The sequence below is a fragment of the Gobio gobio genome (genome assembly GCF_949357685.1).
Source record: "Gobio gobio genome assembly, chromosome: 4".
Taxonomy (NCBI): domain Eukaryota; kingdom Metazoa; phylum Chordata; class Actinopteri; order Cypriniformes; family Gobionidae; genus Gobio; species Gobio gobio.
The window spans coordinates 41,874,815-41,900,249 of NC_137100.1; the positions used below are offsets into that span (position 1 = coordinate 41,874,815).

Genomic DNA, 25,435 nt, shown 5'->3' on the forward strand with positions numbered 1-25,435 from the left:
CGAAATACGTTTTTTACTGTAAATTTAAGTTAAATCTGTAAAACCTCAAATGTTTCTACCATATTTTTTACAGTAAATTTCTGGCAACCACAGCTGCACAATACACAATAACTTGTGTAGGTGTTATTTGAGTGTCAGTCTGAAATCATTTTGTGACAGAATGAGGTGAATGTTTTAAGGTTCCCATTACCACTGCTAATATTAAACATGCACAAACTTTATATCAAAAAGAACAGTTGCCAGAGCAAAATCCCAAGGATGTTCTTATGCAATTATCACAACAAAACATTTAGTCAGAGGCAGTCATAGCCTAATGGTTAGAGAGTCTGGCTACGGGTTTGATTCTCAATACTGGCAAGAAATGACTGAGGTGCCTTTGACTGTGTGTTCACTACTCACTACTCCTAATGTGTGTGCACTAACTTGGATGGTTTAAATGCAGAGGACAAATTCTGAGTATGGCTTACCATACTTGGCCTTCACATGTCACATTTAATTTCACTATTTTACTATCGTCACAATGTATTGATCAGATAGCCTACTGAATATTATGCTCGTTAAGCTTTCTAATAAGATGCTATCCAGGTCACCTCTTACCCTAAAATGATGTCATCGATCAACAAAAGTCAAACACCAGCTATTTTAGCCTTTCAAACCTTCAGCCCACTCATAAATCAGATAATCACAACAAATGTTTCAAGGCAAAAATAAATATAAAAATTAAATAAAAAAGAAGAAAAACAAAGGCACAAAAAGCCTTGAAATATGAAGACTCTCGTTTTCTCTTCATATGTATATTAAGCTGCTGAATCAGTGGCTTTAATGTGACATATCCGCTTTTCTGTGGAAGCGCAGATGACCTGCAGTAAACAGCAAAGGGCTAAAATCCAGAAACAAATCCCAAACAGACACATAGCTGGTCGCCTTTGGGCTGCCACATAGAATGAGATGGTTTTTATTAACTGTAATCTCAAACACCTGTCTCCTTGTACAGTCACTTCCAATGAAGTCCAGAGGGGCTGCAGATCACATACAGTCTTAACTGAACCTTTGATTATACCTCATATGGATGGTTCACTTTGAACTGCATTTCATCCCACTGCTGTCACTGAATATGTTCCAAGTCCGACTGAGAGAATTCAATGATACCAAAAAGAGGAATTTCTCACCCTTTTTCCAAGTAAGAAACTGTCAAGATGAATGATTATGAATAAGACAAATAAACGCGTCATTCTTTTAAAGCAGACATAAAGGTGCTAATACTACACTGGATATGACCTTAATGAAAATTAATCATCCTTATTCTCAAAGCTAGCTTGCCATCATGAACTCAAGATAAACGAGTGGAAGATTTAAGATTTATGACTGTTTTCCCCTTTTGGCAGTCAGATGGTAATTAATCACATTAAAGCAATTAAGAAGGTTGTCTCTGCACAACTGGCCTGATCTCGAATGTCCTTCAGACTCACAGCTGTAAAATACTAAAGGTTTGTGGAAAGTAGTTATCTGTCAATTCATAATAATTAGTATTACCACAAAACCAACAGAGGAACTGAGACAAAGGAGTGTCTCTGAACAAAGGTTTGTTGTAACTGATCCTCTGGAAGCAGACTTCAAACTGTACTATGTGAATCTGTGACTAGAAGAAACAGTGTGAAATTATGTCAGAATGCTGTAACGAAGATAAATTAATGAAGGCAGCACACTAGAACAGCATGTGCAGGTGTAAACCTCTTGCAACCCCTGTTTTGCGAGGCTGGGAAAGAAATTCAAGGACACACTAGGGCCTGTTTTTTTTTTTTTTTGTATCTGGTGGAGGAACACATTCCAAATTGAAAGCACATTTGGAAAACTTACATTTTAAAAACTTGCATACTCGTCAACACATCGTGTCACTGAAACTGAACGGAAGGAGAACCGAACCTACCTTTCTCAGTGGTCACGACAAGAGGCTTTGATGTGCTTTTCACTGTCCATGCAGTATCCAGTGCAGGTGGTGTTGTGTTTTTTGTGGCAGTAGTTGGAGAGGAAAAAGTCGGTTTTACTGTAATGTTTGGTGTTGTGGAGAATGTGGAGTTTTCTTTGACTTTAACGTTACTGCTTTTGGAGGTTGGGCTCATTGTTTTGGTCAGAAGCGCTGCCGTGGTGGTCAGCCATAAGGGCTGTAGTTGGTTAGTTTTACCGGTGGTTTTCAAGTCCCCGGTTGTGATGGTCATTGTGGGGGTGAAAGGTGAAAACCTGAAGTCCCTATCGTCCTCCTGTAAGTGGTTTGGGATGGTGGTCGCCTCCAACGCCTCATCCAACACAGCACGCGGTAGTCTCGCGCCTGGAGACGCGTTCTCATCGCTCAAGCGACGTCCAGCACGCGACAAACCAGCTGTGTATCCAAACAACAATAACTCCAAAACTGAGAACAGTAACATAGTGTAACGCATACACGTCATTTTGTTCTTTAACTCCCCATGTGAAACGTTTCAATTGTATCCTTTAGTTCTCTAGACAGTTTTTCCTACTATCGAATCCGTGTTTCATCCAATTGTCTCCACTTGTCCACTCGCGCTGTGAACTGCACGGCTTCACTCCAGCGGGACTGACAGCTGTAAACCCCGCCCACTACAGGCACGGACACGCCCCCGCCTAATCAGAGCGCAGGCTACATGAAGATTGACGTAACACTGCACCGATCATACGACTGTGAGGAGGAGCCTCAAAACTTACAACTCAATGAGCTGTCTTGAAAAGTGTCAAAAGAAAGAATATTTTTTTTTTTTGCGAGATACTACCGGGATAAGAGCATAGACAGAGGCTGCAGTAAAAATAAAACATTCTCAAAGAAAACTACCGGAAGCTGCTGCAATGAAAAATATGTCATTTGGATCGCTCTATATTTTTTGTAATCTACACTAGTTAACACAATGTATACTATTTGTGTATAACTGACGCATTAGTGTTGAGACAGAATACCATCTGTAAAATGTAACAAAACAATAAAGAAAACATAACCCGTGACACGTAGCCTATAGGCTATAACTGTGCTTAACACCACATTATGGAAAAAGGACAATTTAACGGCGTGGTTTCCGTGTAGGCTACGTTAAATGGGTAATTTTTTACGAAGTTCAATTCGCCCAAAAGCAGTCTTAACAAAATGTACGGTAGCCTACACTACAGAGTAATTGCGTCCTCTAGTGGTGACGCACCATGAGTAAAGAACATGCTGCAGTTGTCACAGGTGCTCGACTGCGCGAGTCTTGAGGAAAATTCATTTTACTAGGCTACTAGTTTTTCAACAATAATCAGGACAGTTAATAAAACATAATTCAATAAATTATGTAACAATTGAATAATTAAAATATGCAAATAAAATATTCCAAAATAAAACAATCTCCTAAATAAAGTGCTTTGATTTGAAGTATTTTCATAGCCTTTTCTGGGGTTTGACCATAAAAAAAAGAGAAAAAGGGAATGACCTGCTGTAGCCTACTTAATACACCGATATAAGTAAAATGTGACAACTTGTAATAAGAAGTAAAGAATTACATAAAACAATTATGTAAACATTAAAACCCCTACTGGGCAAACCACCACGTTCCATGTAGGCTAATTTGGTTGTTGTTATTTGCATAGTTTTGAACAGAAGAAATAATCTATTCTATATAACAAGCTACTGTCTGTATGCACACCACATTGTTGAGCAATTTACATAAGGGCATTTGTCAGTGTGTGCAAATTTCTCATCACTGCAGGCATTTTTGGCTGGTCACTGATCCACTGCTCTCTGGAAAGTTCAAAGGCTGGTTTAATGTCTGATGGTGGTGACCCATAACTGTATAAAGTAATAGGAACTGAGATGCTTCATTACGCATAAGATTCGTCCTGTGAAACTGTATATGTATGTACACACAAAATGAACACATACTGTGCTGGGTTTTATCTTTAGTCATTCAGGAAGGCAGTGGCCGAAGAGTGCTGATAAAGAGAGAGAGAGCGAGAGAGAGAAGGATGTTCCAGGGACGTCACAGATGCGGTGGACATTAAGCCTTTATTTGCAATTGGACTCTGAGTTGTTACTCCACCCTTAAGAAGTTTATCCGCCTGTACATGAATTTGTATTACAGTCACAAGAGGAGGGGGATGAAGACAACGCAAAGTGGGTGGTTTACTTTAGAAGTGTTTGGTTTAGAAGAGTGTGAGAGAAAGAAAGAGAGAGAGAGAGAGAGAGAAAGCTGGGGGGAGGAAGGAAGTCAAAGATCAGCACTCAATACACATCTTACATTGTTTTCCAGGACATCTCAAGAACACAGAGAGGAGGATTTATCACACCTTTCTACCTTTTCCTTTCAACGAGAAAAATGAAATCCGTAATGAGTAGAACTTTTTCAAACTTCTTCTTTGAATATGAAACCCCTCGACAGGTTCTGGTCAGGAACAGAAGAGTAGCAATTGTGTGCCGAATCATCCAGATGGGCGTTCTATCCTACATCATTGGGTAAGAGATGTCTTTTATTCTTTAAAAAAAAAAAAACACTGTGAAAGCAATGCAGAGGAAAACCGAGAATGATAAACAGAACTAAACATGCTTCAACAAGAGCAAAAAAATGTACAGAATGCAAACAAACGGTTTTGTATTGGGCTGAACCGTTAAGTGCTGTCATGATGTATGACATGTATGACATTTAGGATAATGCATTGCTTAGTCTAATTAGCAGTACACCACCAAACTGTTATTGTTTCAAAACAGACAGACATGTTTTTGAAGAAAGTTAGAATAAGCCGAGATTTATTTTGTGAGCTTGATTTGCTTAAAAGTATGCCCACATGCTTTTCATTGTGTCTGATTAAGTTTTAATGGCTTGTAACAGCTTAATTCCAGCTAACAGCTGGCCCTCAGTATGTATTAGATGACTATTAAAGGCTACACTTATGTGATGTTGATGATATGTGTGTTGCATACAGACTTGTTTATAAAAGCAAACATTTGTTTGAGCGGTAAAATGCCATGCTGTAGTCATTCATGAGTAAAAAACAGACTTTAACAGATGTTAACAAACACTGAGTATTCCCTCTTATGTAATTCAAACCTGAGTTGCCCAATGAGCGCCAGTAAAAACAATATAATTTATGTGCTCTAAGCTAGGGGTTTTCAATCTTTTAGATGCCACGGACCCCCAAATATGATCATCCACATGTGAGGGACCCCCAACCTAAAATTTAAAAGGCATTTATCTTTTATAAACACCACATTTATACACTGAAAAATAAACATTACATCTAAAATTAGATACATTATTAATATATATGTGTGTGTGTGTGTGTGTGTGTGTGTGTGTGTGTGTGTGTGTGTGTGTGTGTGTGTGTGTGTGTGTGTGTGTGTGTGTGTGTGTGTGTGTGTGTGTGTGTGTGTGTGTGTGTGTGTGTGTGTGTGTGTGTGTGTGTGTGTGTGTGTGTGTGTGTGTGTGTGTGTGTGTGTGTGTGTGTGTGTGTGTGTGTCTGTTAAATGTATTATTGTAACGCTTTTCCAAAGAAGACAAAGATGATTTCAAAATAAAACAAGATTTATTAATTAACTCAAAAGGTAATGCAAACAACGATCCAGCAATGCGAAACAGTGTGCTAATGTACAACCAACACTGGACAGTGAGAGATAAACAGAGGAACTGAAGACAAAGGGGAACATGTGACTGATAAAACAACCTAAAAGTCCATGAAAATGAAACTAACTGAACAGAACCGTAACATTTATGTATTTATTGGTTTATTTATGTAATTTGAATCCAATTTTTTGGACCCACTCTATATTACTTAACTATTTTATTATATACTACTATGCAATAACATTTAAATTAATAATTTGATAATGCACTTACATACATGTGTTTACATTGTACTTAGATTTAACTTTGTTTTGTTATTTTTTTAATTGTATTAATTTATTATTATTATTATTTACATTTTTACAGTTTTGCTCTAGATTTTTTGCTCTAGACCAAATTTGAAAACCCCTGTTCTAAGCAATACAATTTGCATTTAAAGTAACCAAATAAATGTTGAATAAGTGTTGTTCAAATACTGCATATAAGGCCACTGGAGCAATAACTAATTTGGAAAAGAGCCGGTTATCTATACTGGTACATCTACACTGTAAAAAGTAAATCTGCAATTATTAGGTTACTTTAAAGAGCAATTGCTGGCTTATTTTACTGTATCAAACTATAGTGTGACAATGCATCTCCTTCAAAGGGATTTTACAATTAAAAAAGGAATTACAATTTTGTCTCACCCTCATGTTGTTCCAAACCTGTATGAGTTGCTTTCTTCTGTTGAACACAAAAGAAGATGCTTTGAATAATGTTGGTAACCAGACAGTTGAAGGTAGCCATTGACTTAAAAGTCAATATACCATCAACTGTCTGTCATTATTCAAAATATCTTCTCATTCAGGTTTGGAACAACACGAGGTTGAGTAAATGATACAACATTTTTGGGTGAACTTTCCTTTTAATGTTAGTGATCAATAAATTAAAAGTTGAGCTGCTCTCTCATCCCTCTCTGTTACTCCCTTTAGTTTATCTGTAAACATCAGCAAACAATCCTTAATGAATCAAATGCCGTTCTTGTTCAAAACCCAGCAGGCTGACAGTATTTGTTTGGGAATTCAAAGCTAAAAAGCACTAAACACTAGAAACCTGCATGTTGTCTTTCAATAGTTGGTGTTCGTGCAGCTTAAAGTGGAGAGTGCTTCTGTTATCTGTCATGTAGAAGTTGTTTGGTTTTGTAGTTAGGTAATCTGAATAAAAACAAACTGATCAAGTCGATAAACACTGCTCAGTAGCATTCGTTTTGCCAGTTTGGTCTGTCTGGAGCAGTATCCCATCTTTAGGTGTGACAGACGATAAGGCGAGTCATGCTTCAAAGGGAAGAATAACATTTGCCATGTCTTGTTAGAGGGCATGAGGCCAAAATCTTATTGCCTCGTCCCACTTTTATGACACAAGATGGCTGCACTATGTGTGAACACATGCACACTTTCTGAAACACAAACTATAAAACAGCCTTATGTCATTTAAAAGTTTTACAAATGCTTGGCAAGTTTAATTTTGAGGATAGAGTATATGCTTTTTACCGAAATAAAATAATGCACTTGTACTATGTTGTACTGTTATTATCAATCAGCAATAAAAAGACTACTATAGTAGTTCTGGGTGAAACTCAAAACCAGCTTTGTCACACCAGTATCATCTACTATTGACTGACATCTCTGTGGACAGAAGTTCAATATTGACAAATTGTGTGTTGCGAGAATTCATGAATAAATAAAGAATGGCTTTTCAGAACCAGAATCAAATAAAACGTTTCATAAAATTAATTAAGATACAAATAAATGTTAAATATGTTCTATATTGTCAACAACAAGAATATATTAGCCCACAAACCTTTGTGTAACCCTTTTGCTTATGTATTATGTAACAAAAGTGGTATATTATGGTAACAAATAGTAACAATCTTTTGTAAAAGCACAAAGAGACAGATTTTTTTATGCAATTTGCTATTCAGACTACTGAATGAAACCATACATGAACTATAAATACGATACCTCTAATTTATATTTTACAGAATAATTACACACAAAAAATGTGAATCTGTAGTCTTCAGACTGCAGCTTGAAGAGCAGATCAGCAATGTTCATTGTTTTTTTGCGTTTATTAGGTGGGTGTTCATGTATGAGAAAGGCTACCAGATAGTGGATACTGCCATAAGCTCCGTCTTCACCAAGATGAAGGGAGTGTCCTACACAAATATCAGTGGAGAGGAGAGGATATGGGATGTAGCCGATTATGTTTTTCCTGAACAGGTGGGTTATGTCTTTTAATTTTGACCTCAAAACTCAATTCAGAGGGCCCTAATTAAGGTGTTTCATATATATATATATATATATATATATATATATATATATATATATATATATATATATATATATATATATATATATATATATATATATATATATATATTAGTTCTATCAATACAGGTACATGCATTTGAATGCACTCTAAAAAATGGTGCTATATGGCACTAAAAGTGGTTCTTGGTCGTAATCATAGGGGAACCACCTTTATATATATAGCACCATATCTTAACATGTTCTGTATATGGCAGCGGTGCTATATAGCCCCTCAGTCAGTTGAAGAACCACTGAAGCACCAAGATTGGTGCTATACAGCACTTAAAGAGGTTCCCCTATGATTACGAGCCAAGAACCACTTTTAGTGCCATATAGCACCTTTTTTTTTTTTTTGGAGTGTGCAGATATAGGCAACTCACTGGGTAATTAATTGCCCATCCAGCAAAGTGCTGGAATTGGTAAAAGTGTCATTATGGCTGCGGATTGGGCCAAATCATAGATAAAAGTACTCTAATTGTGTAAACATTTGCAGTCACGCTCACACTGCTTCAGGTTATACTCACTGAAAGTGCTAACGTTGTCAAGGCAAATAAACATCTAAATTGTGACTCACTATTTAGAAGGGAAACACAGAGAAACACATTGAACAATATGTCACTGTGGTTGATCATAAAGATATAATTTTTTAAGTAAATAACTGAAAATGCCTGCCAATATTTACTTTATGCCAACAGCCTGCAGCATTTTCAGAATGTAAAGTTATTTCGCAGAAATCACCCAGTGTAATAAGAAACCGACTGTTGACAGAAAAGTAAACACGTCATCACTTAGCAATTAAAGGAGTGGCTTCAGGAGCTTCTCGGTAGTCAAATAATATCATCTCCAAAAAAGTAAACATCAAAATGTTCATTGTGATAACAAATATCCTTTATGTGTATATGTCTACACCGTTTAAAATACTTTTATTCAGCAAGGATGCATGAAAGGGTTAAAAGTTCACCCCAAAATCAAAGAATTCTGTCATCATTTACTCACCCTCAAGTTGTTCCAAACCTGTTCGAGTTTCTTTCTTCTGCTGAACACCAAAGAAGATATTTTGAAGAATATGGGTAACCAGTTGATGTTTGGTTATCGACATTCTTGAAAATGTCTTTTGTGTTCATTCATATAGTAATTGATACAGGTTCATTTTTGGGTGAACTAAATTGAACTTTAAATTGTTCAAAAACATTTATAATGTTACAACAAAAATCTATAGAAAAAGTGAAAATAAATCATAAACGTGGATTGTTTGTTAAAAAAAATATATGAGGTGCAAGGTGGGCCTTTTGCCCCACACACGGGGTAAAAGGCTCACTAGGGCCAAAAGGCACAAAGTATTTACACAAATACTTTAGCTATAAAGTAATATGTTTTAATAATGTCTAAGTTAATTCTTGTTCAAAACAATCAATTTAACAAAGTCTGCACTATTTCAGGTTCATTTTGATAAATAAAAGAATACATTTTTTTTCAATAATATAATGTCATTAAAATATGTTCATTTGAAAAATACAGAAACAAAATTATTTAAAAAAAGTAAAGATTCTGAAAGCATTGAATGAGATCCCATAATAATTTAATAAAGCTTTAGAGTAGTAACAAATAAATATGATATTTTATTATATGATATGATTAATATCATATTTTTAAATATGATGGTTTCATTATAAATATGGTGATTATCTCTAAGGTGGACACACAATTTGTTATATTTACCATCTAAATCTAACATGGTCCATGTCATGTCAACATATGAAAAAGTCAGCCAGCTGTTTATTATCATGTTAATTACTGTACCCTTCGCCCTAACAGTGTCTAGTTTTGAGTTTGTTTGTTCATGTTTAGAGTTTATTTTAAATCTGTTTTTCTGTTCATGTCTGAGTTTCTAGATTAGTTTTCATTGTGTTCAGTTCATGTTTGTCTGTGTGTCTGATTGTTATATTCATGTCACCTGTTGTTTATCAATTAACTTGTTAGTCATGTCAGCTGTGTCTTGTTTGTTTGATTAGTCCCTGGCTGAATCCAAAATCGCCCCCTATACCCTTAAATAGGGCAGTATTCGAGGGGATCGCCATTTGTAGTGGTGTCCGAAACCATAGTGGATGTTATTGAGTGCACTCATTCTATCCTACATTGCACCGCAATAACGAGTGTACAGCCGATGTACACACAAGCGGCTGTCCGAATTCGCTCACTTGTTTTCATTCACTCTTATGGGCTAAAGTAGGAAATAGTGTTAGTCCCTGTATATTTATGCCCTGTTTTTGTTTCAGTTCAGTTGACTGTTATTGTTGCTTTTCCCCGGTTGTTCTGATTGTATTCCATAGTCAAGAGTGTTTTGTTTCAAGTTCTTTGTTAATAAACCTTTTACAGTTGCGCTTTGATCCTGTTACTTACCCTGCAACTGCAGTGACAAACAGCAGGGATGCCTTTTACCCCAATTACCATACTTTACATGTTCTTCAGTTATTGAAAAACTGTTGCGTTATTTACCTTGAACAAAAATTTAAATCAACAAGACCTTTGTCTCAAAATATAAACATTAATTTTATTGATTCTCATTTGCTACATAAATCTACAACATTTTAAAAAAACAATAAATATTAGATCAAATTAGAGCAGAATCAACTTTGCGTTGCTGTCCAAAGCGCATTAAGGATCATCCAAATCAAAAGCGGCTGTTAAAGAGTACACAACACGCACAGATTTTTTTCACACACATCTCATGTTAATCTTGAGTATCTGTAGAGTAGTGTTGCATCCTTAATATCTCCGAAGAGTCTTTAGTTTTTTCATATTTATAAAAGACAGATACGCTGTGCCGATTCTTTCCGAAAACAGCCGAACTCATGGAGGCGTACAGTGGGCGGAGCAAAACTCTGCAGGTCTGTGGCTCTCCAGGACCGGAGTTCGCCACTCCTGGACTATACGTTTGTGTTGTTTACATTATATGCACTTACGCGTCGATTGCCAACAAAACACAGACATTTGATGCAGTTTCACCTGTGGTTTTTAACTTATGACCGGGAACAAACAAACACACTTGCAGAACTCAGTTGCTGCTCCAAAAAAAAAAAAAAAAACTGCATCCACTGTTTCCTTAACACTGGGTTATTAGCTTAACAAGGTTATCTTTCCCTCACAACCAAAAACACACTTCTTTAGTGATATTGTTGATTTCATGGTCTAAATAAAACAAAGACAGCTCTGCTGAAGGCTTCCATAACCCGAAAGAAGCTTGTTGATGGGAGAGCTCTTGCTCTCACTCGGGTTGCGCACACGCTCATCCGGGAGAAGTGCCCATACAAGGAATTCCGCCCTGTATGACATCAAACAGGGCCGTACCCGGAAAAAAATTATTTCCGAAACTTGTTAATATCCTGGAGAAGTGTATTTGGCACAGAAATACGTCCAACTCGTTTTTTTTTTTTATTTGGACATGTTTAGCATGAGAATCCAACTTTTTAACAGTGTGTGACAAGCATGGTGGGCGAGAGCCGTGAGAGAGTGGCGTGAGGCCGGTGGTGTGATTGCAGATCAGTGTCACCTGTGCATCACACCGGTCTCGAATCCTATCACGAAGGAGCTTGGAAGCATAAAAGGAGGAGCGACGACAATGAAGGACGAGAGAGGACCAGGCCTGGATTTTATGATGTGTTTTGTTTACGTTTTATGATGTGTCCGTGAGAGGATTCGAGACTGGTGTGATGCGCAGGTGACGCTCATCAATAAGTCAGAATGCATGAAATAGCATTAGACCCCCCTTTCATTTTTGTGCCATCTAGAGGTTTAAAAGAGAATAAAGTCAAATGCGCCTTTTACCATGGTGCCCCTTTAGCTCCGTTATACTCTATATATTTATAGTTAACAGTTATCTTAAAGGGGGGTTCTAATGCTATTTCAAGCATTCTGACCTCTTTACACTGTTAAAGAGTTGGATTCTCATGCTAAACAAGGCCAAAGGTTCAAAAAATGAGTTGGATGTATGTTGGAGTATTTCTGTGCCAAATACACGCCTTCAGAATTTGTACAAGCTATTTTTTTTGAGTATGGCCCTGTAGGAGGTCATAAGGGGAGGAGTTTTCTTGCATGGGCACTTCTCCCAGAAGAGTATGTGTGAACATCAACCAGAGACCACGCCCATCAACAAGCTTCGTTCAGGTTACGGGAGCCGTCGGCTGTGCTGTCATTTTATTTTTAGACCACGAAAAGTCACCAAAGAAGTGTGCTTTTGGTTGTGAGGGAAAGATAACATTCCCAAATAACCCAGCGTTAAGGAAACAGTGGATGCAGTTCGTTTTTCCGGGGCAGCAACAGAGTTGCGCAGTGTGTTAGTTGGTCCCGGCATTTCAGAGACGAATGTTTTAATAAACAAGGCCCAGTTCAACGCTGGATTTGCAGATAGTTTGAAACTGAAAGATGGAGCGTTCCCAGTGATAAAAGATCCCGGTCATGAGTCGAAACCGTAGGCGGTAAGTGAAACTGCATCAAATTTTGTGTGTGTGTTTGCATGCGCTCTTTAGCTCCACCCATGGCTCACCTCCAGAAGCTTGGGTGTTTTCGGAAAGAATCGGTACAGCTGTATCTGTCTATTATAAATCTGATAAAACTAAAGATTCTTCTGAGATACGAAGCATGCAATACTACTATAGGTAATCAAGATTAACACGAGATTGGCAGAAACTGTGTTATGACCCCTTTAAATTTGTACTAATACTGTATTTCATTACTTAACATATTAATAAAAATATATATATGTTACTGTATTTATTTACTGTACCAACCCCAAACATATTATATATATACTATATGATATTTGTGTATTATATAAATTCTAAAATTCTGAATAATTGTCACTACTCAAATAAACAAATTTACACTCTTGACCATTTGAACTCAGAAAAAGAATGTATCATATCAAACAAATATATACTGCATGTCTTTTGATTGGTAATAATGATAATGCTACCTGGCACTTATATGAGTAAGACAGGAAGGCACTGTTGATAACTTGATAATCATTACAAGTTGTTGTAGTCACACTACAAGCTAAAAGTACTAGCGGAGCAGAGACATGAGAAATGGAATGACACTTTGGCTATTTGAGGCTGAGGTTAAACATTACATTCAGCCCCAGACAAACGCACCTGCCTCTCTGACACTGATGTGAGCTGAAAATAAAGCCATGTCTATCTTCAAAGAGTGTAAATAAAGCTTTTAATACTGAAACAATGTACAGGGCTTTTTTTAGCAGTCTGTTTTGGGTTTCGTATTTGGTTTCAAAAAAGGACATTCATCATGTCACACAATGGTGTCAAAAACAGCAGCCTGAAGTCATGCATGCACAGTCAGCTTCAAACACTCCATTTCTTAGGCAACCACTGCATCACCAAATATGGTGAGAAAAGATGTCAATTGAGGCACTCTGTTCTGTAGCCCACTGCATGCCCGTTTGAGTTTAGGGATTGAAATTGCATTCCTTCAAGTAATTTCTGTTCTGTTTTCTAGGGTGACTCGTCTTTTGTTGTGATGACAAACTTTATTTCCACTGTACAGCAACAGGACACATGTCCTGAGGTAGGTAAAGACATATTTCTCTCCTCTTCTCATCTCTATTTTCGTTCATAATTGTTTGTGACTCTTAATCTGCAGACAACACATTTTTGTTGCATTCAAAACTCACTTGATTCAAAAACTTGAGGGTGTGTGTGCTTGTTCAGTTTGAATGGGCATGATGCTTCTGTCAGTGATCTTCCCTCTTTTATTATTATTTCTTTGCCTCATTTTTTTTGGTTGTGTCCAAATGCTAGATGAAACATGAACTCTGCTTGCTTGTTTGAAAACAGATGTCATGCAGCTAGGGTTGCAAATGGTCCTGTTTATATGAAATCTTACCACATAATATGGAATTATGTTTTTAAGAGAACAGAATTCTGTTCCAATATAAAATCCCTTTGGAATGCAGTTTGTCCCATATTTTAGCACCACCTGAAATACAGTTGAAAAATCTGTATATTGCTTTTGAATCAGTTAAACGAACTCATGTCAACTTGCACATTTGGTCATTCTGTTCATCAGAATTTGTTTTGTAAATGCTGAAATTTGTCAGATTTGTGAGTAGATGTATTGCATTACTCATTAAAATGTATAATTTAAAAAACAGTTCAAGTCTGTACATCGTGTGTACAGTTACAATTCTCAAGTATTTTTAGAAGTAATTGTAGTAAATGGTAATTATATTTTAGGGCCCAGGGCCGGCCCTGACCAATTTGCTGCCCTAGGCAAGATTTTACCTGGTGCCCATTGTATCAAGGTTTAGCAAACATGTTATCAGTCTAAGTTGTGACACTGTTACTGTTTTATGTTTGTAATGCATTGATGTTTTTTTATTGTTGTTGTTTTATATGTTGGTTGTGTTTTAAAAATTGTACCCTGAGTCCAGTCCATTCTACCCCGTAATTGTGTTCATGTCATGATATATATTTTTTCTGATGATAGCTAAACTATACAAAAATAGCACCTACGCCACATTACAGCCTAAAAACAAATAGCAAGAGTAATTGCATCTAGCATTCATGCGCAAACTATTCATCGAGAACTAGCAAAAGTGTTTGTTTTCCTGTAGATGGCATCAATCTTCCACTAAACTATGCACATTTTCACCATGAATTAAACTGATAAATTTAGATATTTAATGTGAATTTTACAAAATATGTTGCTATTTTAAATAAACATGTATATAAATATAATTAGCCTACTAATTTTGGCAAATACATTTAAAAAAAAAAAGCCATATATCCACTTAAAACTGCACAACTGTAGAGTAAAAACATTACTAAAAAAGTGATATTAAATGCGTTTATTAAAAACTGACATGATTTTTTACAAAATCACACTGAGAACCCAGAACAGCTGCTTGCATAAAGTTGAAGGTACAAATAACTGGAATTAGTTAGCGAATGTTAGTATTTCACTTCTATTCAAGTAGATAAGCAGTTCATTCATTACATCACTTAACCTCAGTCTTTATCCCTTATCCCTATCTTCCCTGCATCAGAGGGCTTCGGTCTTTTTGACACTGTGAATTCGGGCGGCCATCCGTCATAAATAATCAGGCAACTTTCACTGTCTGGCGCGAGCGGCCAAGCACCCTAAAACACGAAAGCAATCCTGTCCTGATATATATATACCAATTTTTTTTTACTTTTTCAATAGATACAATTAAGTGATGTGACTGCATCTGAAGTGTATTTTAGCACTTAATGCAGTCAATTCAGTCTTTAATACACATGAGGCATAGACTTTGTATTTGCTACAGTGTGGTCGATTGAAAGAAACAGAAAGTATTTCTCCTGCTGAACTTGGCAAACACACATATAACCTGTTTGATGTTCTGATCTGTTTGTACTTTCCAGCTAAGTTGTTTTATCCACTGACATCCTGTCTACCATCCATTCATTCATTTTCATGCTCTCGGTTTACCTCAGTCTTATTTGTCTTTCACTTGAATCTCTATTTGACTTGATTGCCCTACCTGCAAAGCTTTGCTTAAACAAATGAGTCTCAAGAATTAGGTTTTGTGGTTGTTCTGTCTCATCCTGTCTCATTTGTATCTCACATTTGTATATTTTCAAGCAAGCAAATTTAGGCTTAATTAAACACTAAAAGACAATAAAGCGCATTTCTCATCTTGTGTGTGTTTCAGCTGCCAGATGGGAAGAACAAGAACGCGTGCACCTCGGACGCAGACTGTGATGAGAGCAAATACAAACGTACGGGAAATGGTAAAGTTATAACCATTTAATTGTTCCGACAGAAGGCACCAGCGCAGCAGACTAACATCACATCACTAACAGCAACTGGGGGCTGAGAAACTTGCTTATTAAGTGTCTTCTTATGGGCATTGTATAATTACTTTGACCTTGACTGGTAACTCAATCAGTGCACCAGCGGTCTAAGATATGTACCACAAAATTCAAATCACGGGGTAAGGAAATAAGTGCACTTGCACGTAGGCATTTGGTTTCAGTTTCACTCAGAATGGGGGCCTAATGAACTCTCGGCATTTCTAACTGACAAACCTGCTCTTCAGCCATGCCGTCATCTCCGTAAGTCACTAACATTCATGACTAACATGCTTTGCTTTCTTGCTCTGAGTTTTTTTTCTTAGCTTTCCACGTCTTTGATGAATTTTACCCTTTGCTCTCTGATGTCTGTAATTCCCAGAGTTCCACAGGCCTCTAATCCAGATTCAGTTCATTTGGTGTGTCTACACTCTAAAAAAATGCTGGGTTAAAATCAATCCCAAGTTGGGTTGAAAATGGACAAACTCAGCAATTGGGTTGTTTTAGCCCAGTGAATGGGTTGTTTTAACACAGCGGTTGGGTTAAATGTTTGCTTAAAACAACCCAATTGCTGGGTTTGTCCATTTTCAGCCCCAACTCAATTTACATGCCCCGTGAATACAAACAGCACTCTCACATTGCAGTAATTCAAAGTTCCCTGACTTTCAGTCGTGGGTGACTGGCACAAACTTCACACGTGCTTTTAATCCTGTTACACTGACTCTGTGAACTCAGGGTAAAATTCACTGACGTTTTTCTCTGAAAACAAATATTATGTCTTTGATGTTATGTGTGGTTTGTGAATGCTATGCTGCCACCAAAGCAAGTTCAGTCTTTGAATGTAAATGTTCCTGGCAGTGTAAAAAGAGTCAGACTGAAATTACAAACATATGACCAACTGCAATCTGATAAAAGCATTCCTAAATAGCTGGACTGATGGAATCATCCATCATGCCCATTAATTCAGAGAAAATTTAATTTAGTAACATCAAAGTCATGGCTGCCCCTCACTGAAATCTCACAGTCATGCACTAACAGGAATAGATGTGTATCACCCCGACAAATATCTATCTATCTAAAAAACAAACAAAATCGAAGCATTTTCACGAGGGAAATCAGACTTTTGGATTCAATGATATACTTTGCCAACCCTCTTTGGAGCACAAGATTATGTTTTTTTTTTATCATAATCTCTTGTTTCAGTCTGTTCGGATCCCCTCCAAATCTCTTATATTCCCCCTTCCCTTACGACATTATGGTCTCTCTCAGGGTACATGACGGGCAAGTGTAACAGCAGCACCAGTACTTGTGAGATCTACTCCTGGTGTCCTGTTGAAGACGACCGTCAAATACCAGAGTATGGATGCTTATTTTATCATTGTTGATTAATTGGCTCAATCACATCGGGGTGTCAAACAGTAACTTGTAAAAATCTATGTGGCACAACTTTGACAGAATTTGACTTTTTCTTAAAGGTGCAGTAAGCAATTTCTAACAACCAACTCTTGCTTGTATACTCATGTACTGCATGTTAATTGTTTGTTCTTACTTGTCGTTCATTCGTGAAGCTTTATTTTGCTACGCTACTGCTATGATAAAGAGACCCACTCATTGCGTGTTTGTGCATTTTGGGGGTGGAGAAATGAAGGGTGTGTTTGTTTGTGTTGATTTTAAATATCAACAGTGTTGAACAATGATGAATTGCTTACTGTACCTTTAAATGTGGCATTTTTTCAGTTAAAAGCCCACCAAAAAAGGTTTGGTTGCCCAAAGACCAGCAATGTGTGTAGCAACAGCACATAATGTAAAAACTGAACATAATGTAATAAGTATTACCTTATTATTGTAATTAAATGTTTATAATGTAACAATTCTCAAAATGTAATAAAATCTTGAGCTCATAATGTAATAAAAATATTTACATTACAGAGATTTACCGATTTATCACATTATACACTCACCAAGAACATGTCATATTTTCATTATTTTAAAAGCTTTTAAAACATAAAAAATATTAGTATTGCCTTACAGTACTTTTAAAAATCTAAATCCAGTCTTAAACTTAAACTACCTATGAAATGCAACAGATTTAAATATTCATTTTATTAATAATAATAATAAACAAAGCATTGGTATTCCTTTACAGTACATTTAAAAAATCTAAATCCAGTTTTAGAATCCATCAGGTTACTGATACTACAACTACTACTTTGGCTCTAAATCAGGTGAAAATGGTAATTTTACATTTTGACGCCCCTCTACAAAATAGTGGATTACTCAGTCAATAATATACATCCATGACATTTAATTTTGGCTTTCATCACTAATTAATACATTAATTTAAAAAAAGTGATTTACACATCTCCTCAACCACCACCAATGTGCAGCATCGACGGCAGCCATATTGGGCCAGAACGCCCACCACACACCAGCTTAATGGTGGAGAGGAGACAGATAAAGCCAATCAGTATATGGGGATGGTTAGGAGGCCATGATGGACAGAGGCCAATGGACAAATTCCTTAATTCCTTCATAATGACCACAGAGAGTCAGGACCTCGGTTTAACGTCTCACCCAAAGGACAAGTTTATCTTTGTCTTTCTTCAGAAAAAAATATTAACAAAATCAAAAATTTGACCCGGGGAAGTTTAAAAAAAATATGGTTGATTATTATATATTTTGTTGAATGACCCTATAATGAAATGTTTGTTACTGTTTATTAAACTGCAAACACTCACCATTTCTGAATGGCCTGAACGTCGTGTCTATGTAGAAATCTTGGGAACAAACAAATCAAATTAAATGTGACAGTTGCCTTAAACATATGTTTGTTTTCCTGGTGCATGTGACAAATTGTATAGAATTAGCTGACAGTCTGATCCATTTAACTTTGTTTTGTCCCTCTTATGAAGCCCTCCAGTCCTGAAGACATCAGAAAACTACACACTGTTCATCAAAAACTCCATTACCTTTCGCCAGTTTAATGTAGTAAGGTAAATGCTTTCTTTTCCAAACTGTTAATGTTCTTTGTGGTATATCGGCAACTCTTAACAAATCAATTCAAAGTGTCTTGAGTGATTTTTAAATCTCATATGAAATCAAAAGGAAACTTTTAACTTAGAAAAGCCTATTTTTAAAGTGCCTTTCCTATAAACCAGGTGTCTTCAACAGAGGGTTCAAGGGAGGTACTGTAGGAAGCCTGCATTTATTGTTTGACATCAAATGAACTTTTGTGAGGGGAAAAAGAAAATACATACAGTATTGAACAAAATACAATACGATGTTAATGTAAACCAAAGCTAATATTAAGATGCTATACTTGAGCTAAATGTTTTGTTGTCTGTGAATGTGCAACAAAAAGTTGGTACAGTACATACATCAATATGTTTTTTTTTTTCGTTTTTTTTTTTTTTTTACACATTATTGAAGGCCAGGGTTTAAATGTTTTATATATCAATTTTGTCTACTGGATGAATGTTCTCCTCACACTTTTTCTTTCTCTAGGAGTAACTTGGTGGAGAGTGTGGACCAGAATTACATCAATAGCTGTTTGTATCACCCCAAGACTGATCCCCTGTGCCCTATCTTCAGATTAGGAGACATTGTTGAGCGCTCCTCGTCAAATTTCTCTGAGATAGCTCGTGTGGTAGGTTTTCGTCAGACATACACAGACACACACACAGACACACAGACAGACAGACAGACTGACACACACACACACACACACACACACACACACACACACACACACACACACACACACACACACACACACACACACACACACACACACACACACACACACACACACACACACACACACACGTTTTATGGGGAATTTCCATAGACATTTTTATACTGTACAAACTGTATATTCTATCCCCTAACTCTACCCATCACAGGAAACTTTCAAATGTTCATTTTTACATTTTCAAAACTTCACTTAGTGTGATTTATAAGCTGTTTTCTTCATGGGGACCAAAAAAGGTCCCCATAAGGTCAAAGGTTTTAGATATTGTCGTCTTATTGCCCCCATAAATTAGGGTTTACTTGAACCACACACACACACACTCAACACTGGTGCTTTATTTGTATAGCGCTTTTCACAATGCATATTGTTTCAAAGCAGCTTTACAGAAAATGCTTTACACAAACATTTAGACATATTCACTTATAGATTCAAAACATTCTGATATGTCAGGTAACCAGAATCTTTTTTAATCCAAAAGGCTGATGTATTGAATTTTACAATTTACAAACTTCGTAGAGCATGATGTATCATGACTTCAAGTTGTAGGCCAACTCGGAAGGCTCTGGGTTTTTTTTTTTTTTATGAGTAAAAAAAAAACTTGAGAAAACATTTTGCTCTATATTTGTGATTTTATGTCATGCGATGTTTACATCTTTACGTATTTACATTGCAACTTTATATTCATAATTACTTAATATCTCTTAATTGTGACTTTAAATATCTCAACGTGACTATTTCTTATTTTAGGTGCAAACAAGCTTCTATAATAACAACAAAAACAACAATAATAATAATAATGTAAAAACATGTAGGGAATTCCCAAGGAACCTATGGCTTGAAAATGCTAATTTCCTCCAGCTACAAATACATCTATTTCAACACATCCAATATTCAGTTATTACTATGACATTATTTATTAAAGGTTTACAAGAGTATTATTGTAGTAGTGAGAAGACTGATGAAGATGATAATCCTTATGATATTTCCTGTGTTATGTGTTAGGGTGGTGCTATGGGTGTCCTCATTGACTGGGACTGCAATCTGGACCTGAGTCTCAGGCACTGCAAACCAAAGTATGAGTTCTATGGTCTTTACGGAACAGGGAAAAATGACAAAGGAGAGAGACCATCAGTGGGATACAATTTTAGGTGGGTAAGAAAGTGTATCGCCTTTTTAATCGCCTTGTGGAAACAACAAACTTTTTGGAAGCAGAACTGTAGTAAAAGAGACAAACACGGTTATATAATGAAATATTTTTGAATTTTCACCGCATAATCACAAATTATTGGCCAATATTCATGTTCCCTTGTTCCCTTAAAAGTAAAATTACAGCTAAACTGAGAAAAGGTCAAACCTGCTGTACTTAAGCCTGTGAACTTCGATGAGATCTCTAAAAGAATGAATACAAAATGGTTTTGAAGAACTTTCTTAATATCTTATTAAAGTCTTGATTCACTATACTTGAACTATTATGTGCTACTTACTCTTTCAGATTTGCTAAATATTATGTGGAGGATAAAGTGGAGAAGAGAAAACTACTGAAGGTGTTTGGTGTACGGATAGACATCATTGTTCATGGACGGGTGAGCATATTTATCATTTACAAAGAAATTACAGCACATGCACATTCCAATTTGCGTTTGCATTTTTCCTTGCAGGCAGGTAAATTTGATATCATCCCAACGCTGACGGCCATAGGCTCAGGAGTAGGAATCTTTGGAGTGGTGAGTCTCACAGAGAATTCACTATCACCTCGATTATATATTTTTTTTACTACAGATTCCCTCTTTTGAATTCTACTGTTCAAAGTAATCAAGGATAAAATACTAGATGAAAAAAAAATTCATTAATGTGGAACTATAGTACACAGCTCTATGAAATACTTTATTCTGATTGGTCCACTGTGGTACTCTGTGATCAAATAATTTTCAAAGATCAAATAAAATAAGTCTCTTATCCTCACCAAGGCTGCATTTATTTGATCAAAAATACAGTAAATGCAGTAATATTGCGAAATATTATTACAATAATAATTAAAAAAAATATTTGAATATATATATATATAATATATATATATATATATATATATATATATATATATATATATATATATATATATATATATATATATATATATATATATATATATATATATATATATATATATATATATATATATATATTATATTCCCTTGAGGCCAAAACTGAATTTTCAACAGCCATTACTCCTGTCTTCAGTGTCACATGATCCTTCAGAAATCATTTTAATATTCTGAACCATTTCGTATTATCAGTGTTGAACACTGTTATGCTGCTTAATATTTTTGAGGAAATGTTTTTGTTCAGGATTCTTTTATGAAAAGAAAGTTCAAAAGAGCAGCAACTGTTTGAAACAGAAATCTCTTGTAACATTACCGCTAATGTCATAACTAAGAGTTAACTGAATTAATATTTGTTCTAATTCTTTAAGGCCACCGTCGTGTGTGATGTGCTCCTTCTATATTTACTTCCGAAGAGAGAATTCTACAAAAACATGAAATTTAAGCATACCGAATTACAGGAAGAGGTGAGTGTGGACTTGGAATGAATAAACAAGATCCTGGCTTTGTGATCGCTGGTGTTTAATAACTTTATGCTCAGAGTTTTTCTTGGATAGATTCAGTAGTTGCTGGTTACTAAAACTAGTTCCCTACTCATAGGCCCTACACTAGATGGCAGCAGAGGCGCATAGTTAGAAGACATCCAAGAAAATTGTTACTTGAGGTGATGCAGATGCAGTGCTGTTTCCAAACATTTACACCAAGCTACATTCCTGTACTATCGTTATAAAAACATCATGGATACGCATCATTAAAATGTCCTCATATGGTATACAAAGCACGCCTCGCTTGAACTGAAGGAGTGCGTGAGAGGAAAAGTATAACTAAACATGTGTCAGCAAATATCTTACTTTTGCACGTGGGCAGTAAGCGAAACCATTGCATTCAAGTCCATGCAGCACCACGGCTTCTTGTAGATATCTCTGCAGTGATAGTTACCGTAGCAACGCAGCAAAATTGACCAAACTTGTCTCTTATTGAGAAAAGAAAGCGAGGGCACATAACCAGCAGGACTCCCACTCTAGCAGAAGAAAGAAAACACTTGTGGTTGATAAGAGAAGGGGAAATAATCTCAGAAATGCTTTTTCCCATCCACAGAAACCAACCTTGTCCCCGTCACAGAAAGAAAATGAACTACCTAAGGTAACATATCATTCAACCGCAGATCCCTGTAATATTATAGCATATCTCCATAAACAACTTTTCCATTTTTTGTTGTGGTCACAGTAATTCAAGGCTTTGCTGTGCAAAGGAGTGAAGTCAAGACGGCTGCCATGACGACTGTACTGCACTGAAAACAACAACAACAACACCTCAACACTGGAGCATAAGCAAAACGGCCAGAAAGAACTGTCAAACATCTCTTTTCCTTTCTAAATGACATGTCTTTACCAGACTAGCCTACTGAGAAACCATTCAATCACTGTCTTTCTTTAAAACACAGCTTATCTCCACTGGTTGTGTTATGGCGAGGCTCAGGACTATAAAGGAACACAAATTTATGAAGTCTATACAGTGTTTACAGAGTTTTTGGAATTTTTTTTTTACAAACAGGGTAATGTCTAGATATGTCACCCATATTCAAATCTAGATACTGAATCACCTTAAAACAGTTATTTTACTGATAGGTGTTTTGTATAGGTTTTTATTCTGACTGTGATGCAAATGTGAAATAAGCTTTAGATCCAAGGCTGAATCTATCCAGCTCTAAAAGACAGGTCAATGAGTGGTTTAGGCCTTTAGTTTTTACGTTAGCTCATTCACGAGACACTGAGCCAAGAAACATATATAGGGCACTCACCATCAAAAGTCTTTTATTTTATTATTATTTCTACACCACTTTCTGGACTACTTGATTTTGACAGCATTCAATGGTATTTCTGAATAATGATTAGGCCGAATCATTCCAAATCTGTAGCTGCATGTTTTGTCTCTAAAAGTATCAATATTTCATGTCCATATATTTATTTGTTTGTAAAGTAGTTGTGCAGTCATTGCTGAAAAAAACCCAACAACAGACAGATTGATCAGGTAGAGTTTAGCATTTCTGGACATTCAGCCTCTTTCTTCTGACATAACAAAATCATTTAAATTCAAATAAAAATAAAAACCCTTTCAGGATGATACAAAACCCCTCCACTGTGCACTGTCATCCTGATTAACTCTGTGTGGATTTATTTTGCAACAATGACTACCTAGATTTTAGTTTATCTCATCTTTTTTATGAAATGATTTACATTCTTGAACAATTTGAAAATCAGACAGTACCATGAAGCAGGGCCGTGCAGAGAGTTCGTCAGGGGCAGGGGCTCAAATGTAAAAAAGGGGCAATATGTAAATATATATACATATACATATATATATATATATATATATATACATATATATATACATATATATATATATATATATATATATATATATATATATATATATATATACATATACATATATATATATATATATATATATATATATACATATACATATATATATACATATATATATATATATATATACATATATATATATATATATATACATATATACATATATATATATATATATATACATATATACATATATATATATATATATATATATATATATACATATATATATATATATATATATATATATATATATATACATATATATATATATATATTAGTGCTGTCAGTTAAACGCGTTATTAACGGCGTTAACGCAAACCTATTTTAACGGCGTCAATTTTTTTATCGCGAGATTAACGTTCTTTTTGGTCTAACAAACTTTGTAGTTTTTTCACATGCTGTTGCAACAACTAGTAACGTTAGAAAAACTACAACACCACTCCGGATGTAGCTAGACCGGAAACAAAACATCAGGCACGCTGCGGCTGCCCGTTTGGGCCATTAAAAGAGTAGACGTGGATGGCAAGCGTGAGACGCCGAAATGAGAAACGTATTAAGCCATGGTTTAACTCAGGGGTCTTCAACTAAAAGTTCTTGTCTTGAGCGCTGCTTTCTGCTCTGATGGTGCGTAGCCTACACACCAGACGCGAATGAAGCGTTTTGCGCGAGTGATTTAAGTCAATGCAAAGACGCAAATAGACATTCTGCGGCGCGGATTAAGCGGTGTGCATGTCGCGTCATTCGCGTCCGGTGTGAGCGCACCACCAGTCTCTTCTTCACTGCATGCTTGACCGCGCGTCTGGGTCTGAACGTAGTAACTGAGCATTGCAACGTTAACTGTTTCATTATGTCAAAAGGCTTCGCGGTCCGGATGGACCCCTGGTTTAACTGCACTATAGGCGGAGTCCTAGTTTACCTTGCATGTGCACTTTGTAATTTTATTTTGTATCACCCTGTTTTGATCCCTTAGAAAGTGCTGTTGAAGGGGCTGTTTGTGCAACAAAGTATTTGTTTCACCCTTTTATTGATGGGCAGTGTTACATTGTGTGAGATTATTTGCTTCAAGTGAGAATGTTGGTGTGAAATCGAACACTAAAGTATGCCAATGTTGTTTTCAATAAAACAAACATTTGAACAAAGCAAGCCGATCCACTTTTCTATGTTGATAAGAGCATTAAAATAAGAAAAAATAATGGGACAAAAAGAAATCAAGGGACATTTAGAATAAATAAAAATGTGCGATTAATTGTGATTAATTGTGAGTTAACTATGACATTAATGCGATTAATCGCGATTAAATATTTTAATCGTTTGACAGCACTAATATATATATATATATATATATACATATACATATATATATATATATATATATATATACATATACATATACATATACATAT

General features: G+C 35.9%; 2 protein-coding genes across 4 annotated transcripts in view; one reads left to right on the forward strand and one right to left on the reverse strand.

Moving 5' to 3' along the window:
• LOC307124852 (multiple epidermal growth factor-like domains protein 9) overlaps positions 1 to 2,601 on the reverse strand; it is a 104,186-nt gene extending 101,585 nt beyond the window's left edge. The window contains exon 1 of the mRNA XM_079814311.1: positions 1,928 to 2,601. Within this exon, the coding sequence (XP_079670437.1) occupies positions 1,928 to 2,444 (517 nt within the window). The 5' untranslated portion in view covers positions 2,445 to 2,601. The remainder of the gene's footprint in view (positions 1 to 1,927) is intronic.
• Positions 2,602 to 3,999: 1,398 nt separating this feature from the next.
• p2rx1 (purinergic receptor P2X, ligand-gated ion channel, 1) lies at positions 4,000 to 23,774 on the forward strand. Of its 3 annotated transcripts, none has more exons than XM_079814279.1 (14): positions 4,117 to 4,150; positions 4,287 to 4,489; positions 7,708 to 7,852; positions 13,454 to 13,522; positions 15,651 to 15,729; positions 17,059 to 17,146; positions 18,702 to 18,782; positions 19,294 to 19,435; positions 20,543 to 20,688; positions 21,033 to 21,123; positions 21,199 to 21,264; positions 22,011 to 22,106; positions 22,738 to 22,782; positions 22,867 to 23,774. In XM_079814279.1, the coding sequence occupies exons 2-14, from the start codon at positions 4,353 to 4,355 to the stop codon at positions 22,867 to 22,869; spliced, it is 1,188 nt and encodes a 395-aa protein (XP_079670405.1). In that variant the 5' UTR covers positions 4,117 to 4,150; positions 4,287 to 4,352; the 3' UTR covers positions 22,870 to 23,774. The 3 variants fall into 3 exon arrangements, with proteins under 3 accessions (XP_079670404.1, XP_079670405.1, XP_079670406.1); XM_079814280.1 differs by having other exon boundaries at positions 15,651 to 15,717; XM_079814278.1 differs by having other exon boundaries at positions 4,000 to 4,489.
• The last annotated feature ends 1,661 nt before the right edge of the window (positions 23,775 to 25,435 follow it).

Bases quoted from the DNA above. Each gene is read 5' to 3' on its own strand.
- p2rx1 (XM_079814278.1), top strand. From the start codon at position 4,353: ATGAAATCCGTAATGAGTAGAACTTTTTCAAACTTCTTCTTTGAATAT. The intron at 13,523-15,650 runs GTAGGTAAAGAC...TGTGTGTTTCAG, and splicing joins AACAGGACACATGTCCTGAG to CTGCCAGATGGGAAGAACAA. The intron at 19,436-20,542 runs GTAGGTTTTCGT...GTTATGTGTTAG, and splicing joins TCTCTGAGATAGCTCGTGTG to GGTGGTGCTATGGGTGTCCT.